This window comes from Stegodyphus dumicola, chromosome 3 (assembly GCF_044657685.1).
Source record: "Stegodyphus dumicola isolate Sdum_Otavi_A_Nest chromosome 3, ASM4465768v1".
Lineage (NCBI taxonomy): Eukaryota > Metazoa > Arthropoda > Arachnida > Araneae > Eresidae > Stegodyphus > Stegodyphus dumicola.
The window spans coordinates 196468926-196487714 of record NC_140770.1 but is presented as its reverse complement, the minus strand read 5'-3'; the positions used below and the strand labels follow the sequence as shown (position 1 = coordinate 196487714).

The 18789-nt window shown below is 29.4% G+C and overlaps 2 protein-coding genes across 2 annotated transcripts in view; one reads left to right on the top strand and one right to left on the bottom strand.

Moving 5' to 3' along the window:
- The window catches only part of Polr3H (RNA polymerase III subunit H), a 26087-nt gene extending 10822 nt beyond the window's left edge, over window positions 1–15265 (top strand). Inside the window, exons 6-7 of the mRNA XM_035376221.2 lie at window positions 8171–8276; window positions 13505–15265. Of these exons, the coding sequence (XP_035232112.1) occupies window positions 8171–8276; window positions 13505–13552 (154 nt within the window). The 3' untranslated portion in view covers window positions 13553–15265. The remainder of the gene's footprint in view (window positions 1–8170; window positions 8277–13504) is intronic.
- Window positions 13706–18789, bottom strand: part of LOC118203414 (uncharacterized) — a 183529-nt gene continuing 178445 nt past the window's right edge. Inside the window, exon 4 of the mRNA XM_085813718.1 lies at window positions 13706–18789. Coding sequence (XP_085669844.1) covers window positions 18641–18789 — 149 coding nt within the window. The 3' untranslated portion in view covers window positions 13706–18640.

The window sequence follows — 18789 nt, the reverse complement described above, 5'->3', positions numbered from 1 at the left end:
AAACTTTCTGTGCTTGCGCCGCGTTGACACATGCGCATAGGCGTTTACGCGTGCGTGTAAGACCTTTACGACTGCGCATATGCGTGTGCGTAAGCGCAGAATACATTTTTACGTGCGCGTTTTATGTATAACGGACGGTATAAGCTAAAATTATCTAATTATCCATTTCAGTTAATGTTGATGATTGTGTTGTTCCCTAATCTTCGAATTGGATCCGGCTTATTATTTTTTGCAGACTGTAAGAGCAATTTTATAAAAGTAAACTTGAACTTTCGATTATGTCAAATAGAATTTCCGATGCTGGAGCTCCCAAAGGATCTACAAAATGAAAGTATGTTTCAATGTCCATCAAACAAAAAGTGGAATTGCTGCAAAAAATGGATACAGACATGAAGAAGGTGACACAGAGGTTAGTGAAAACGAAAAAATTTCGATTGACAAGTTAGTCGGTATTCTCGGCACAGCAATTACGGGACTTGAACAGCGGAACTTTGTAATTGAACAAGAAATTATGTCTGTTTATAGAATTAAAGAGAAAGAATTATCGCATAAAATGAAGCAACTTAAACAACTTACATTGAAAGAAATGTTTAATAAAGTAAACAAATAAATATTAAGCTTTTTTTTTTTGTAAATTTTGATACCCTTTAGATCATAATTGTTCTTTATTTCATAAATTACGGTTTCATATTTTTAATTTTAGAATTTTTGCATGCCATCTTACGAGATTTAAACTGATGACCTAAAATCCGGAAAAATCGATAATCCGGAATCGCCGAAGTCCCGACGACTTTTGACTTAATGACTTTTGACTGTATTAGTAATACATATACTGACATAACCATGTGAAACAAAGGTTGTTTTTTGTTACTGTGCTGCATTTTGGAGAAATATAGTTAGTAGTTTTTGAATGTGCTAGCTATTAAAACTGAATAGTTAAAAATTGCTGCCAATCAACTAATAATGTGAATAATGTGAATTAGTAAAGTTTGTTAATAACTCTTTGTACTTTTGCTGTTTTGACATTGATAATATACTCAATAACTCCATTGGCATCGCTGTTGAGGCATATATAATTTACATCACTGCCTTGTTTGGGAAACTATTACTAGCATGTGCTACTTTGGTAACTGTGAATCCATATTACAAAGTTGCCACACTAGATGAAAAAACGGAAAAGTCGGAGAATTTGAAAGTTGACTAAAAAAGTTAGAGAAAAATCAGGAATTTAAATATTTTAGTCAAAATCTGGAAAAGTCAGGGCATTTCATACGGCATTCGCTCCCAAAAGTGATTTTTACGCCAATGTTGAAAGTGATCACTTTTCTTGACGAATTATATATTGCATGAGCATCATTCAAGCAGCTGATGTAGAGCCAGTTTTCGCAGCTGTAATCAGATTGTCTTTTAGAAAGGCAAAGCAAATTTTCACCAACTTTGGTTTCCAGGACCATCGAGAGATTCGCATGCATATATGCAGTGCATGTTGAACAAAAGAAAATACCTTTCCATTCTCGTATAAAACAAAGTTGATTCAATCCCAGTATACAGTACACGCAAGATTTGGCAACATTATAATGAGCAGTAAACGGGTCACTTTGGTGTTGTCGACAATTTTCAAAATCGAGCCAAGGGTGTACTGTGTACTAGGATTTTCCCACAAAATCTTTTAACCCTTTTTTATCTTCAACAAATGCCTTATTTGTCATTTTGCAGAAAAAAAAAAAAAAAAAAAAAAAAAAAAATAGTAAGCAGTCATCTAGGCTAACCATTTAATATAACTAACTATATCCGCCAAAATATTGTTGGTTGTTGTAATTCAATTTTTAAATAATTAACTTTATTTTAATGTTATTCATATCATTTAATGTTGCTTCTTCCCTTTAAATGCATTTATTATGAGTTAATAATCCTTTCAAATTATAGACAATTTTTTCTGACATACACATTGCAGTGTGATGACATACCATTACGGAATTTAATGCACATATTTTTTGCTTATGTATGCTGCTAAATAAATGTAAAATACCTGAATTTATTTAAAAATATCATTAAATAGATAAAAAAAAAAAAAAAAGAGACATTCTAGGAATGTAATAGGTTGATAAATACACTGTTGACACTCATTATAATGACTGCTTAATACATTGACTAGTGCAATAAATTCTTAAATATTCAGAGTACATTAAATCCATTTCCATTACAGTGACCAACATACAATATCCTTTTAGTAGGTGAGGAAACTTTATAAAGTTAACGTCTGCATTGGATTCTAAATATTATATATTTATGCTATTCTGTTTAATTTATCATATTCTTTTCAGTTTCTTCTTTTTACTATGAAGTATCAAGTTCTGGTTGTTCCAAAAAGAATATAAAATTTTGGTACCAAGCAGATTTTATTGGCAACAACACACCGTATACACATAAAAAATCTTGACAAATGTTAGTGCTAAGAATTTTTTATTTTGAAGGTATAAACATTTTAATGTTGTTTAAAATTTTGTGAAAAAGCCAATAAATAAAGACAAATTTGTAAAAAGACATTAATTTAAGAATTTGCTGTGCTTTCATGGTACAACATCCTGATTCGCCGGTTCATATCATGTGACCCCAAGTGATCCCATCCCACGTAAACTACGCTATTACTAAAACTAAGTAACTATCTACATTAATTTCAAGTTAAATCTTAATTTGGAATACAAATTTAAATGCAAGAATTATTTCAATTTGTACGAATAGCTTACTCGGCAATTATGTAAAACCACAGTGCTTTACTTCGCTCGTGCATTCTCATTAGAATTGATGATTACCCTTGACTTTGCCTTTTCTGTATTTTTGCCATCAGGTGAGTGGTGTGATTGCATCCTAATTGACTTAATTACCACCCGTGAATGGCCTTAGGGCATAAAATTGAACTTTCTAGTAAAAATTCTATGTAATTGTATGCCAGTATTGAATAAAACAATCAATCTTATAAGAAATAGCTATGGCTTGTTTTGAAAATGAGGAGTAAAAGGTTACCAGCAAGGATATTTCGTTTGGCACCGGTTGTACCATTATTGGCGACTACATCGCCTGCACTGGCAAAACAGAAAAGTACCATTTTTTGTAAAATTAATTTGTAAAATTTTTTGTTTGTTGTGTTAGTTCTACTACTTCATCTTTCTGTCGTATTGTGATAAAAAATAAGCATATTTTTTTTTTATAAACAACTTTGTATTCAAATCGATTACATGAATTCTAATCAGCAGTCAAACTGTTTTAAGTATTGTATTTATTTATTTAAGATAATTTCTAATTATGGCAAAAATAAGGAATTTTTACTTAAGTTGGCATATTTCTGATGAAGGTGCAGAATTGGAAAGAACACTTTACAAGAGATAGGAAAAAAAAAAATGTATTTTTTAATAACTTACATTGTTATTTCTTTTCAAAATTCAGCTTTGGTATGATATATTTTAAAACATGGAGATAAGCAGCATCCAATATCACAATCAGGACAAAAATATTTGGTTTCTTTTCTGACACATTTTCTGCTATTGTTCCTTTTCAAGCAACATGCAAAGCCTAAACGAAAAGCAGTAAAGTCTGCCCTTGACCTGAATTTACAATTCAGTCTCTCCTGGACAACTAGAGACATTTATTAGAAACACTACAAAGTAAAAAAATGGACAAGCCAGATTCATGTTAAAGCGGTTAAGTAGGCTAAATGTGATTGCCAGTATTACTAAGCATTGTCTAAAATGCAATGAGGTGCAAAATCTTGCATCTCAGCTTATAAACAAATTGACTTATGTTTGCAAATATAAGTTATTTTATTGTGCTTTAATTTAGTTTTTTAGTGCATTAAAGATTTATTTAAATAGCTTTTAATATTAAATTTTCAAATGCATCAGCTCTTCATCCAGAATTTCTATTTTATTTCTAGCAGTGGTGCCTAACCTTTAACCTGACACAAGCAAATTTAGAGTTTAAAAATTTTTGGTGAACCTAAGTTATGTATTACACTTTTAATATATCAGTTAAACATATATAATGCACAAATTATAAAATGTGTGGTGTAATATGTTAAAGAAAAAGTGTAATTATATATTGTGTGTACTACTATTTATTAAAAATTTAGAAAGACACAAATTAAATACAGGGTAAGCATATTTTAATGTGAAACTTGACACTGCATGTCTTATGTGTGATTTTATTGTACACTGGTACTTGTGATGTTATGGCTAAATTCATGCAGTCAAGTCAGATGTTTATTTGTTATTGTGGATGTGAACTTTGAATTTAGCAAGTTCATTGTTGAAAAACTACTTTCTCAAAAGTAAGTTGATCCAAAGCAGAAGTTTAACCTTTGAAAAGTTTCTTTTAATATTAAATATTTTTTCTCATCTACAAGTATCCAAAAATGTATTTGTTATGTTCTTGTTTTCAGTTGTAGATCAGACTGAAAATCAATTATTTCCATTTCTAGATCAGTAGAATTCTTATTTAACATAGTTGCAGTCTGTTGTGATATTTTGGAAATATTAATATCAGCAAATGGATATGAAAGGAATGAAACAATAAGCTGAATTTTGCGAAAGTCTGAAAATCTTATTTCAAAGTTTATTTTTATTTTATTTTTTTTTTCCAATTTGTGTTATTGCAGTCTTAGCATTCAGCAAAGTGTTTCTCCCCTGCTTTTTGACTGACCATTGCTTGATAAAGCAAGAAATCTATTGAAATGCAGATTAAAATTAATTGGAATTCATTGGCCGACAAAATGTTACGAGCCTACTGAGGTTTCAACAATTTTGTTGACTTTTATTTTAAACATTGTAAATGATTTCTTTATACTTTTATATACTTTTGTATTTACTTGTGTGTTTTTTTTTTTTTTTTCCTTTGTGTATGATTTCATTGTATTATTGAAAACTGATGTTATTACTTACAATGTTGCCTTTTTTACTTAGGATTTGTAAGTCTCGTGTGATACTTTGTGGTGCACGAGTATTTCGTTTTCTTTAAATAAATAAAAAAAAAAAAGGTTATTTTTAAGCTCTGCAAGATTTTCAGAATATTTAATTTTTCATTTTTTAAAAATTTATTTATTGATGTAGTTCTTTAAATTTGTAAAGTGACAAAAGTTACATTACTTTATTTGGAATAACCATAAACTGACTTTTTGCTTAAATGCTTTCTATTCAATTGATGATAGTCTTTTCTTTCCTCCAAAGTTCAAGATTTAAGTTATTCAGTTAGTTTGTTATGTCTGTAAGAAAGACTAAATCACATAACCAGCTATGATCATTAAATTCTTGATAAGTTTTGCCTGTGAAAGAAGCTATAAAAATTGTTGTAGGACGTTCCCCTTACTTAGCCATCTAATTTCAAAATGTGACATTTAAGTACCATGCTCTGAATCAAGCTCAGTGTGATCAATCTACTCTGAAGTCATTAGGCATGAATAGGATTTACAACTTTTAGAATAACTTTCATCATGTATTCATAACAAAAAACTTTTATACATAATGCCTGTCTATGCATGATGCAGTTGTTGTTAGAAAAGTTTGGAAAGTCAGCATCATTCTTACATAATGTGATGAAAACAACAGCAGAACCAATCATGTTAGTTGTTATGGATACAAGTTTTTGAGGCGGTAGATTAATTTCAGTTAATGGTTTTTAATAGGTTGGTATATGTCCACTTTTTGTTTATTGCCTTTTAATCACAAAACTGACACTTTATCTTTCTTCACTGAACAATCATTAAAGATGATCCTTTTAAAAATATTTACTTGAGCTACATTGCAAATATCTGTTGATTCATCACACTGTAAAATTTACAGTGAGCAAAGTTACTATGAAATAGTTCGTCGGTTGTGCCTTTGAGTGTGAAATGTAACTAGAATTTGAATCACAGTTTGAACCTTGTCGTAAACAATGCTGCAAACAACAGTTTATTCAGTGCAAACTTATGAGATATCTAAATTAATTCGTTTTTAATTTTAAGATAATAAATAGTGCTGAGCAATATATTTGGTATCCAATTATTTAGTTATAGTATTTCACTTCGCTTGCAGTGTTACGTTTTTATAACATGTTGTTGACTAATGCTAACTTGTCTGACTTACAGTCAGCCCAAACCCACGAAATTCCTCGTGGCAAGGAGCGCAAGATACGCCTGTCGTTGGCAACAGCCTTGAGCACCATACAGGTGACAGTGCGATTTAGCTCAGTTTTGCCCCCCTCAATTTTGATGGAGAGCACCCTGGGGGGAGGATGGGTCCAAGTGTCTCCCACCCCTCTTCCCCTACTACCAACCTTTCGAGAGGACTTTCGCCTCGCATATTTATGGTGCCCCCATGACGCATGGACACTTACAAACATCCATGCTTTCTCTGAGATTCGAACCCGGGCTCTTAAGCATCACAGTCAGCAACACTAAAAACTATACCAGTTGGGCGGTTTTTTATAACATAAATATATGTATAATTTTTCAATAAATATGTTTGAGTGTGGGTTTTAACAAACCACAAAATGTTTGCATATTTAGGCAGATTAAAAGTAAAATGAATTTTTTTTTTGGTTTTTCATATTATTATGTTAATAATACTTTATTTTAAATGTTAACCATAAGCAAAAGGCTTCACTGCATAAAGGCGCTCGCTAGACATTTGCACGGAGGCACCGATGAGGCTTGGCGTGGGCCTGAACATATGTGGTCAAAATCTAATGTGTCGATGTTGGTCATGTTATACATCTTATATGCATATAGGAGTTTTAAACACCAAATTTGAAATTTTTTTGATTATATCATAATATTTTTTTTTTTTCATTAAAATCTATTGAGAGTTCAAGAAAAAGTATCACTTCCAGTTTATCAGTTGTAGTAGAAATTTGATATGTGTTTCCATCAGTGGCGTAGCTAGGGTGGGGCAAGCGGGGACATATGTCCCCGGGCGCAGCATCCAAAGGGCGCCAAATTCATGCTACAAAATTTTTTAATGAAATGTTTTCTATTTCTGGCACACAGAAAGGGGTGCAAATTCTTCAGTTGTCCTCGGGCGCTGGAAACTCTAGCTACGCCCCTGGTTTCCATTGATATAAATGTCTTAAAAAGTAAAAGCTATGGTTTATATTTTAAATGTAGTTATTTTATTCAATTTTTTATTTTAATGTAGTTTTTCAAGTAAAGTACCACTTCTGGATGTCTAATATTAACCAAAATCTAATTAACTCTCTATTTGAACATAAAAGATTAAATATGAAAAATAGAAATTTTTGGAAGTTTGATTTAAGAGTTATTGTGAATGGAAAAGTCATCATTCACATGCACACAGACTGACAAACATCATTGTAAAAAATAGTAAGAGCATGTTGTGGGGACTCTAATTCGTGCTTATTCACAGAAAACTCGCTATAAATTTTTGGACCAGAAGCATATTTAACATTTTAGTCTTATATTTATATAAAGGGTAATAATAACAAAAATATTACATTTATATCTTGCATACATCTTCTAACTTGCATTTCTTATATATTTTTTCTGGTGGCCTTATAATTGTAGATGCTGTTATAATTTCTTCAAAAGGGTTTCCTTTCCTATGTATTAGCATCACTTAAATTCTGCTAAGTATGATATAAGGTAGTATATAACTACTACTAACTACAGGCCTTAACTCATTTTTTAAAAATCTTTTTCATTATTATTATTATTATTATTATTTATTTTATGCACCTCCAATAATATCTCTGTATTCTGAGTACTATCACCAATTTTCTGGCCAGAAAATTTCTTCAGCCAGAAAAGTGGTGCTAGTACTCAGAATACAGAGACATTATTTGAGGTGCACACCTATTCTTTTAGGAAAAAACTTATTCTTTTAGAAAAGTATTATAAGGTTTATTTTCTAGTGGGTGCAGCTTTAGTGATTTTTAATCATTTGCTAATTTTATGATCACATGCTACTAACTTTTGGATATATAAGAAAGTTTATTAATATGTTTGAAAAGTATGAAATTAATTTTGATTTCAGGCAAGGGATATATATTGTTTTAAATTAGCATTTTAGAGTTTTATAAATCTATCTGTATCTCTGTATTTTATTATATTTTATAAATTTAAGATTTTATTTGCTTATTCAGAAATTATCTAACATATGTATTACTTTACAATTGTTATTAGATTCCGAGTTATAGATGAAACATTTGTTGACACTACTCCAACCAGTCCAGAAACAGAAAATTCTGATGCAGAAGAAAAAGATAGAAGGATACCTTATAACTTGACGGTAAGGCTTAATTTTATATATGAATTTCAGTGTTATGTTTTATTTAATATTGCATTCAAGACATAATTTTTTGATAAACTGTACTGCAAAGCTTTTAACAAAATTTTCCCCTTTTTTTTTTTCAAATTCTTTCTTGTTAGAATGCTGATAAATTCAAAATTTTACTACTTTTAAAAACTTCTTGCATCTCTTATTTCCTATTTTTACATCTTTTAATTCTTTAGTTTAATAATGGTGAAGAGAAAACATTTTAAAAGTAACATATTTCTCTGCATGTTAGTAATTATTATTTAATTTTTTTAACTTTCTATTTCTTTAATTTTTTGTTATGGAAGGTTAATGTTGTAACAGGGATGCCTATTTATCAAATTCAAAAGTAGGGAAAATTTGCTCTGCAACAAAACTAAATTTTAAGCAATTAAAAAAAAAGGACTGACTGTAAACAATATCTAATTAATATCTGAAAGTGTGATCAGTAATTCTTAACTACATATAGTACTAGAATATTTACAAGCAGTGCCCTTTTTCTGGCGTGATGCAGGGGTATGCATACCCAAAAGATTTTTGGAGAAAAAAATTTTAAACATTAGAATTCCTGTTAAACTCAGTGTATTATGGATATATTGATAAATGTACTTGGTTATGTTTTATGTATTATGATTAGAATTATGTAGCTTATATTGGCATCAGAGATGTTCAGTTATATTTAAATTCTCTATGAGCTTTATTTGTCTTTCAAGTAATAGCACTCTTTATGCACTGAGCATGCCATGGAAATGGTTAGAATAAAATGCAGACATGCCTTCTGTAAGCCACTTGAATTGTTGAAATCTAGCATGATGATTGTTCAGTCTTGTTACTGTCTCCTGATAATGGTGACCAATCAGTGTATTTGTGCATCTTTTGCCCAAAGAATACAAAGAATTTTTATATGTTGAAACTTTTGATTGTGTTCATGTGTCTGTAAAGAGTGTCATGGTTGGCATTATTGATATCTGTAATTATCATCATTAGTATCTTTGGAATATCATTTTCTTTTATAGTGTTCCCTTAGTCTCAGAGTTGATGAGTGCTTAATCTATGTACTGTATTGTCTTATTGATGAAAATTTGGCCTGTAATCTCATTAGGTGAAAATATTTCAATATAAATACTCAGATTACTATTTACTGTAAAAACACAAGATTTGACAACACTGTTGTGTAATGCAGCATCAGTAAACTGTGCAGTCAGACCATCTTCTGAAGCATATAATGTGTAGCACACAGCCCTATCTTCTGAAGATCTTAAATATTGAAATTTTATTAAAATGGATCTGCAATAAACATAATTGCTTGGCAGCAGAACTTGCAAAGAATTTGATGCCTAGAGGGCGCACCATAAAATGCAAGACGTGAATATTTCTCAACAATGAGCTTCAGCATCAATTAGTGCTACAAGTAAACAGATGTTATTGGGGGGGGGATAGAATTTTAAAACATGAAGAAATTCAGCTCAACAGGCAGCTCTTTCAATGCTGACTAAAGCAGAAACTAAATCTTTGCAAACTCTGTGCAAAGCTTTCAAAAACTAAAAGGAATTTTCTTAAACATATTTATTACAACTTACAGAATAGTTAAAACGTTACTTTATATTTGCATTTTAGCTTTTACTATTTTGATATTCATAGGCTGAATGATGGACGTACACTGTGGAGGAAAGAATGATATGGATCATTATCTTTCACTAAAACTTTAAGTGAAGTATGAGCCGAACAGTCGCCTACAATTTTTACGTCATCAGGTAAACCAACCTGTTCAAATGTTGCTGAGCCTAGGGTCTAAAATGATTTTCAAACCAATCATTCATTAATGCTTTTATTTGCACAATATATAACGGGGAAAATCGTGACTTCTTTTAATGTTCAAGATTGTCTATTTTTCTGATTACGAAAAATTTGCATTTGTGTATTCCTGCAGTATTTGCGCATGCTAAAATTGTTAGTCTCGCTTTGGAATCTTTGACACCAGTTTGAGTCTTTTCTGTAGAGGTTGCCAAGATATTTCACAGTACATATTGCCAGAAAGAACCAGTTTCATCAGTGTTGTAAATTTGTTCTGGAGATAATTTTTCACTAGTAATGAATGAGTTCAATGAATTCATATGCAAATAGTTCAGCAGCTTCAGTATGAGCTGAAGCTTTTTCAACTGAAATTTTGAATTTCCTTATACCATGACGATGTTTAAATTTTATTTAACCAACCTGTTGAATATGTGCCCTCAGTTTTTAAGTTTATTTCTTCATGAAATATTTTGGCTTGAGCCACTAGCATTGGACCCGTCAATGGCATGCCCTTGCTGTGACTCTGTCTGACCCATTCAATCATAATTTTGTCATGATTGTCACTTTTAACGAACGGTTTTTTTGTTATGCATTGCGAGTGGGGTGTCTAAATCCATGAAAAATTCAAAAAGTTCCTTTTTCTTATGTCATATACTGTTGACTTTCCAATGCCACGCTCACATCTATTTCATCTACCTACATCTATTTCTTGCACATGCTTAAGGCTAATCTGAGTCCTGAATAAATAAACTCCCACATATACTTAAGGCTTATCGAGAGACAGTGCTAGATACTGCCTGATGCAGTTTTTGCAGGTTCTAAATTCTGCTACAAACCGCCTTCATAAGTTATAAATTTTTGCCACCCCTAAACTTTGGGTCCCTGTACTTTCCCTCAATTATAAAAATTTTGTCATCCCTTAATTTTGCTGCTCAGTTCTTCTCTGAATTCAAAAAATTTTGTATTTCCTTAATTCTGCCACCCGGTGCGGTCATACGAGCTCTGACGGCAGTTCTGGGTTTATGTGAATAACATATCAGTTATTCTTAATTCAAATAGCACTAAATGTAATCTTTTGGCCTATGAGTTTCATTAACAAAATCTATTTTTAGCATATGAAAAGAAATTTTTGTTAAATTTTTCCACGTCAACATTTCTTAGTGCATTTAACTTAAATCTATTCATCGCCAAGTGTTATGTCAGCATAAAAGGTTGCCATACTCTTTGTTATTCAATTACTAATATAAAAACATGTTTAAACATCACTGTATGAGTCGTTACCCAAGTTGTCATGTTGATAAACACACGATTACGAAAGCAAAATATAATAAATAATGATTCACCAAGTTGAGGTCAGGGATATAAAAAACTAGAAGTTATAATGTAAGTGTAATATCAATGATGTTCCTTTGTAGAATGTTTGGGTTTCAGACATATGCCAAGCAGATATACAGCTACGGAGCCAAATTATTGATCTCACAAATTTATGCTAAAATTATTGTTTCTTCAGTAACTTCAATAACAAGATATTTTATTTAGTGTTAAGTGAAATTAAGAGTCGGGGGGGGGGAAGGTTTGTGGCTTTGAGGTCTGGATTTTAGATCATTTCGGATATTGGACATTCGGATCTTGAACTTTGTACTGTATTTTGAATTATATTGCAATAGGAATGAAAAACATTGTCATTCAGAAGATGTAGAGTCAAATAATAAAATTAGTCTCCATAGAAGAAAGCACTGCAATAGAGTTAGCTTTTCTTGCTCAATGTTTACATAAGAACCACATTTCCAGACCTGAATGAATCTACTAAATTTTTCTACTTATAGTAGAACTCAAAGATGCTAGGCTTAAGGGATATTCAAGTCGCTGAAAGCCCATTTAAAGAAGCTTGTTTCATTTGATTTTCTGAAATAAAATTTTTTGGCATTTGCAACAGATAGGGCTGCAGTAATCCTTAACTAAAACAGAGGTGTTCTTTTGCTACTTAAATGCCATTTTCCCATAATTTTACTTTCGTTATGCTTTACTTAGCATTATGCTAATCACAGATTAGAATTATCTTCATCATTTATACTTCATCATTTATACGTTGTCAGCAATAAAATATGCTTTCAACTGGCCATGACTGTTATTACATCTTTAGGCACATACTGCATTATTTTGCATCTATCACTGCATCAAAAATTTTTATTATAAGGCTCTGTATCGCAAGTCTCTTAAAAATGCTGTTTCGAACAACTTCATAGTGAAGTTTTGAGAAATGGGAGGATTTTACATACAGTGAGTTGCTTGTAGTTCTAGATATGTTTCTGCTGTTAAGTGTTGAAGCTTTAGTTGCCCATTTAAAAAATAATCAATAAAAATTATTTAAAAAGTAATTCAGAATTGAGATAATTAATTTTTTTTATATGGTGCATTATCATTTATTAGGTAAGTTTGTTTCTTTTTTTTTTTATTTTATTTTTTAATAACGTGAAATGTTTTTGGAAATTTGATTCCCTCCTTCGTACATGAATAGGTTTTATTAAATTATGAATAAGACTTCAGTGTTTTTAGTCTTGCAAATAATGCCTTAAAAACATTGGCTTCCTGAGATATTTGTTCTATTGAATGTAAGACAAAGAATATGTGAAATAAAATGTTAACCATTTAAGTCTCCTACTTAATTTGGCAATTTCTCCTTTCTATCCAAAAAATAGTAAAATGCATAAAATGAGCTCTGTGAACTGCATTATTTCAAAAATAATCCTTGTCATATTTATTTTGTAATAATCCTGACACATTACTTACAGAATGGTTCAGCCATTTTTAATAATTAATAATAAAATACAATACTAAAATCTGGAAATTAAAACCTTAACTAATGAATAAAAATAAAGTAAAAGCATAACTACACTATTCTTAACCTAATCGTCATACTGTAGTTTCTTCTCCATTTCTCTGTCCTGCTGGCATGTTGTTACTTATCTTTCTTACATGAAATATATTTTGATAAAGATGTTAAAAAGAACAAATATAATAATTATTAAAAAGTGGGTATATAGACTGCACCAGTTTAATTGTGCCTTCATCAAAAATACGTTGTCAGCAATAAAATATGCGTTCAACTGGCCATGACTGTTATTACATCTTTAGGCACATACTGCATTATTTTGCATCTATCACTGCATCAAAAATTTTTATTATCGTGTCAGTTAATAAATTGTTTATAATCGCAAAAGTATTAATAAAATTTTTGCATCATTTGAATTAGCTAGTGAATCACTGATCGCTAAAATTAGTCATTATTTAGTTATATTGGAAATTTATTGAAATGAATTTAATATTTTGTTTTTAATTATTATAAATGATTTGTAATATTGGGAACAAATGTGTTGCTATATATTAAATCCAAGATTCTTTTATAGGGTTCCATTAATGAACCAGGATTAGGTTTATTATCATGGTGGAGCTAAAAATTGCTGCATACCATCACAAAATCTCTTGTGTAAATATTCTGAAATTTGTCCTAACTGCATTCTAACTGAGTAACCTGTGCCCATTTTTGAAATGCTTAGTGTGATATGTGTATATGTACATATTTTACATGCAGAAAGAAAATGTAAACATCAATTTTCAAATATTTATTTACATTTATTTAAATAATACAGTACATATTTTCATATTGTGCCATTCACAGAATATTGCATTGGAATATCACACCTGTAATATACTCTGCTTTGCAGAGACCAATTTCAATATCTAAGCTGTTAAGAGTATGTACACAAAAAGCAACTTTGTTTTGAACTGACATAAGTAAATATTTACAGCATATTCTATTTTCATACATAATATCACAAGTATATTGTGAGAGAAAAAGTGATGAAATTTTTAACCTTTAAATATTTGTGCATTAAAACTGCATTTGCAATATCTTGGGTTTTTGGTATAACTTGAGTTTGTAATAGTTTTATTTCAAAGTTGAAATTATTCTTTATATGTTTGTGGAATTTAGTCTAGATACAAAGAATAGCAGCTCATCAATTAGTTAAAATGAATAAGTATTTCATTATAGTTAATCAATTAGCTGGTGGATTGTTAAATCATAATTATTTCCAATTTAAGTACAATTCACTATTGAATTTTAACAAAATTTGCAATTTTTTAATTATGAGTGAAAATAGATGCTATTTAAGAGCAGTCTGTTGAAATTTATTAGTGGATTATTTCATGATTAACCTTCAACTTCCTTTCACTTAAAATAACCTTCAACTTATTCCTTAAGCACAGTATTTGTCCATTATATGCTAATGAAAATTTCATGTATTATATATTTATGTGCTTATTTTTTAACAGTTAGAGTGTTATGCCATGAAATTTTTAAACTTATATCTTCACCCCAAAATGCCCATGAGTTTACATGCTGTTTTTATTAGCTTCAAGGTCCCATGATTCAGTATTTGTTAAAATCTTTGCTCTAAATTATATGGAAAATAATAAATGTGGCAGTTTATTTTTGTGCTACAACAAATGTTGTAAGTAAATCATGGTACACTTGATGTTCTGCTGCTCTTGTATCAAGTGAGCACTTTTTTTAATAGTTTTTTTTTTATTTTATCTTAGAATAACAAATGTAATTATGTTTCTTGTGTGTTGATAAATATTCTAGAGAGAAGAATCTTATTCTTAAATTTATATTTTCATTCTTTTATGTCTTTATTGAATAAATGTGTATATTCAAGTGAGTTACTGAATCGTGATATGGTTTAGTCTTTAGATTTTTGTATCATATAGATTTTATATTTATTATTTCTTGAAGAATGAAAGAAAGTATTCCAATTTATGTTGTGTGTTCAAAAGAAAACTTCATATATGGTAATAGGTCTTCATCTTTCTTGTCCAGTGCTTTGAGAAATGAAATAAAGATAGCTTCTTTTCTATCAGTCACGAAATTATTGAATCCCCACTTTTTGGTGTAATACTGATTATTAGAAGTTTATCTATATAATTACAAAGTAATCTGTATGGAATTGACTAACTTTTTGTATAATAGAAATAATAATTTAATATATAATGTAAGAGAATTTATTCTCAAAAGTGATAATTAAGCTATCTTGCTTTTGTGTATTTTATATTAGAATAAATATGCAATGTATTTGAAATTTGTAAAATAAATAATTCATCACATTTTTTCTTGCACAATAACTTATTAACTAGTGGTCCAAGTTAAAATGTTCTAATCACTTTTTCATATCACAATAAATGACTGCCTTAAAAGACTGCATAGATATATAACAGAAAGATATTTATCACTGTTGGTAAACATTTTCTACACTTCACCAGGAATTCAAGTAACCTGTAACAAAAGAGTAACTAATCTGCATTGTATTTTCATTCAACATCATTCCTCTTAACATTTCTTTAAATTTTACCTTTTCCCACCAAAGTTACTCCTCATTGTTGAAGCTGCATAGGTTGTGCTTCTTTAATCACAGTCAGTCAAAAACTGAATACTATGTAAAAACAGGCAGTAATAATATAAGGTACAATAACATTCTGTATCACATGATGCTTGAATGGAGTATTATAACTAAGTATGCTATCAGAGTGTAATCAGGTAATAAGAGAAAATTTAAAATGTATTCATATAATTTAATACAGGAAAAATTATTAAAAAATGTCTGTGTGTTAATAATATTGGATCTGTTACTAACACACCATTACTTTAACAACATGCCAACAATCTTATGAAGTTTTAAACCCAGAATATAATTGATACATCAAATAGACATGGTAGTGATTTAAATAAATTTTACATTTTAAAAATTGTTCCATGTTATAAATCATCTTGGAATTTATTTGTTTACATTTCAGTAACTTGGTGCCAACTGTAAATTATTTGATGTTCAATAAGTATGTAAATGGGTGTTTTCTAACAGTTTGTATCAAAAATGAGCCACCAATTAATACTTTTAAATATTATTGGAATCCATTATGGATGTTAGCATTTTTTACTAAAATTAATAACATTTATTCTGCTGTGCAACTGGCTTATCTCATTATATAATAATCTATAAATTTCTATTACAGAATTAAAAAGACTCTTAATTTGTAAAATTTTAAGATAGTTTTATAATATCAGAAACCTTATATCTGATATTTAATAAGGAGATTGAAGAAAATATGTCTTTTCTCAGCATTCACATTTGTTATAAATATTTTTATACATCTACAGACTGAATAATGTCTTACATTAAATTGTATTTAGCAATTTGCTAAAGACTTTAACCATGTGTAGTAATATCAATAAGAACCTGAAGTTACTCTGCTCATGAGAACATTGCATTTTTACTAATAAGTTAAATACAAACAGATTTCAGATGATTTCAATTGAATTATTACTTGTGTTCTTTTTACTATTTTTTTTTTATTTAGATAAAATCATTTGGTTTTTTAATGTCTTTTTTAAGGTTCCCCATATTAAACAGATATTATTGTTACGAATTCGGTACTTAAAAAGCTAATGTTAGTTCAATTATAAATTAATTGGTTTTATTTCCCGCACAGTGCAGCGCGTGACGAATATTAAAAGAAGAAAGCTAAGCCGGAAAATTAAAAATACAAGAGCGCGTGCATTAAATAAATAAATATCTCTTTTTGATTTCGAGAAAGTACTGGAAAATTCTAGCGCATGATTTTAAAAGTTTATAAAAAGAGGAAAACATCTCAGTTCGTAGTAGTTGCTTAGTTTGTTGTTGTTTAGAAAACTGCTCTTGTTGATTGTAGCGAATTCGCGGATTAGTGTTCTTTAGCTGTTTTGAATTACGTTCTATTGGACATTTGAGTAGTTAAAAGATAACTACTGTGAGATATTGTAATACTGCATGATAATTGGAGAAAATTTAAGCATTTTTGTTGTGATAATAATAAATTTTTGTTAATTTTTCATCGGACTTGTGCATTCATTTCATAACGAACCCGTACGCACGCAACATTATATTTGATTGTACAATTTTAAATATCGCAAATAACTTTTAGAGAAAACATTTAATTGTAATATATATTCAATGGATATATAATCGAAAAAAATAAACAGCAATTTATTTGGCATGGTGGACAAAAATGAGTGTAAACTCTGTACATTGAAACATTGTGTCAAAATTTTATTTTTATGACTAATATAATAATGAGAAGGAAAATGTTCATCAGGAAATCTAAATTATTACTGAAAGGGAGGAGGAATGAATCAATATTTTTTTATGCTTTTTGTACAAAAAATTTTTAGGTTGGTGCTTGTACATTTTATGTAAAAGTTTAGCTACATAATACAGAGATCACAGTTTAATGAGTAAAAAGAAAATAGCAGTATTAGCAAATAATCCATTTATATATATTTTGTATTCCTTGTTGATTAATAAAAGTATAGTGTATAGACCTTTAGATATAATATGTAAAGTATGGTAACTAAGAAAAGAACAATAAAAGAGCACTTCCTCTATTCTAAATTCTTCACATTTTCTAAATCACTAATATTATGTATTAAGGTCTTAACAATTATTTAGCAAGTTTTATCCGCATTCATGCTTGATTCTTGTTACAACAAAAAATAAAATATTTGTATATTGCAGATACTTTGCAGTCCAAATGAGAAATGGAAGACCTTGAACTCTGAATAAAATATTACTCATTTTAAGTAAAACTGAATGATTTTGTATCTGAGTAGAGCAATGACATGAATTTTATCAAGAAATTAATATTGTGCCTCATCATAATCTTTTTAGCATTCATAAGACTATAAATTAGTTTTATTTTGTATCTAGTTTACATTTAATCAATTAACTAGGGTTTTAAAATTTATTCTAAATTGGCTTCATATTAATCTAAGTTCTAAAAACTCTATCATCTAAAGTAAAATTTAACATGTAGAAATTAGCTAATTTTTTAAATTATCTAATATTTCATGAGCTACATATCTCAATATTTTCTATTTATATTTTGTTGTCAGACTTTGACAATTTTCAACTCATAGAGTGTACGTTATATGTGTTTTAAGCATTGATTTAATTGTATTTACATCTTAGAATAGGTTTTTGATGGAATTAAAAGCATCTATAAATAGTTCATTTAACTAATAAAAATGAAAGAAAATAATTTTGAAGTTTAACTTATGTAATGCTATATTTGTAAAATTCCTTAAATTATAATGCAGTTTTGTAATTTTCTGTAGTGAAATTTTCATTAAGTTTATATGACCTGGAGCAGGAGTTCTGGGGTGATGTTTATTCATTGAATGAGAGAGAGTAAATGTACAGATTTTAATAAATCAAAATTAAGAGGGATTTTTAAGTATGTGTATTTTTTAAGGAAAGTATACATGTTTGTAGGAATTGGGATGGCATATAAATTTTAATGATGGTAAACATGAAAAACTGAATTGAAGTTTCCTATTAATGGTAACAGATTTTATCAAGTGACTTAGATAAACATTAAAACATTCATAAACACTGCACTATACTTGCCTGATTATGTAGTCATAGTTTTATAGTTCTAGCTCATAAATGTCATCATTCAATGATGAGGCATTTCGGTAAATTTTGATGCAAGTATTGAATGAGCTCTCGTGTAGCTCCTCTGCAGTTAGTTAATTCTAGCTCTTGCAAATGCCTCAGTTGTACCAGTGAGGATAAACCATTAGCAGTCACTAAGGAACAAC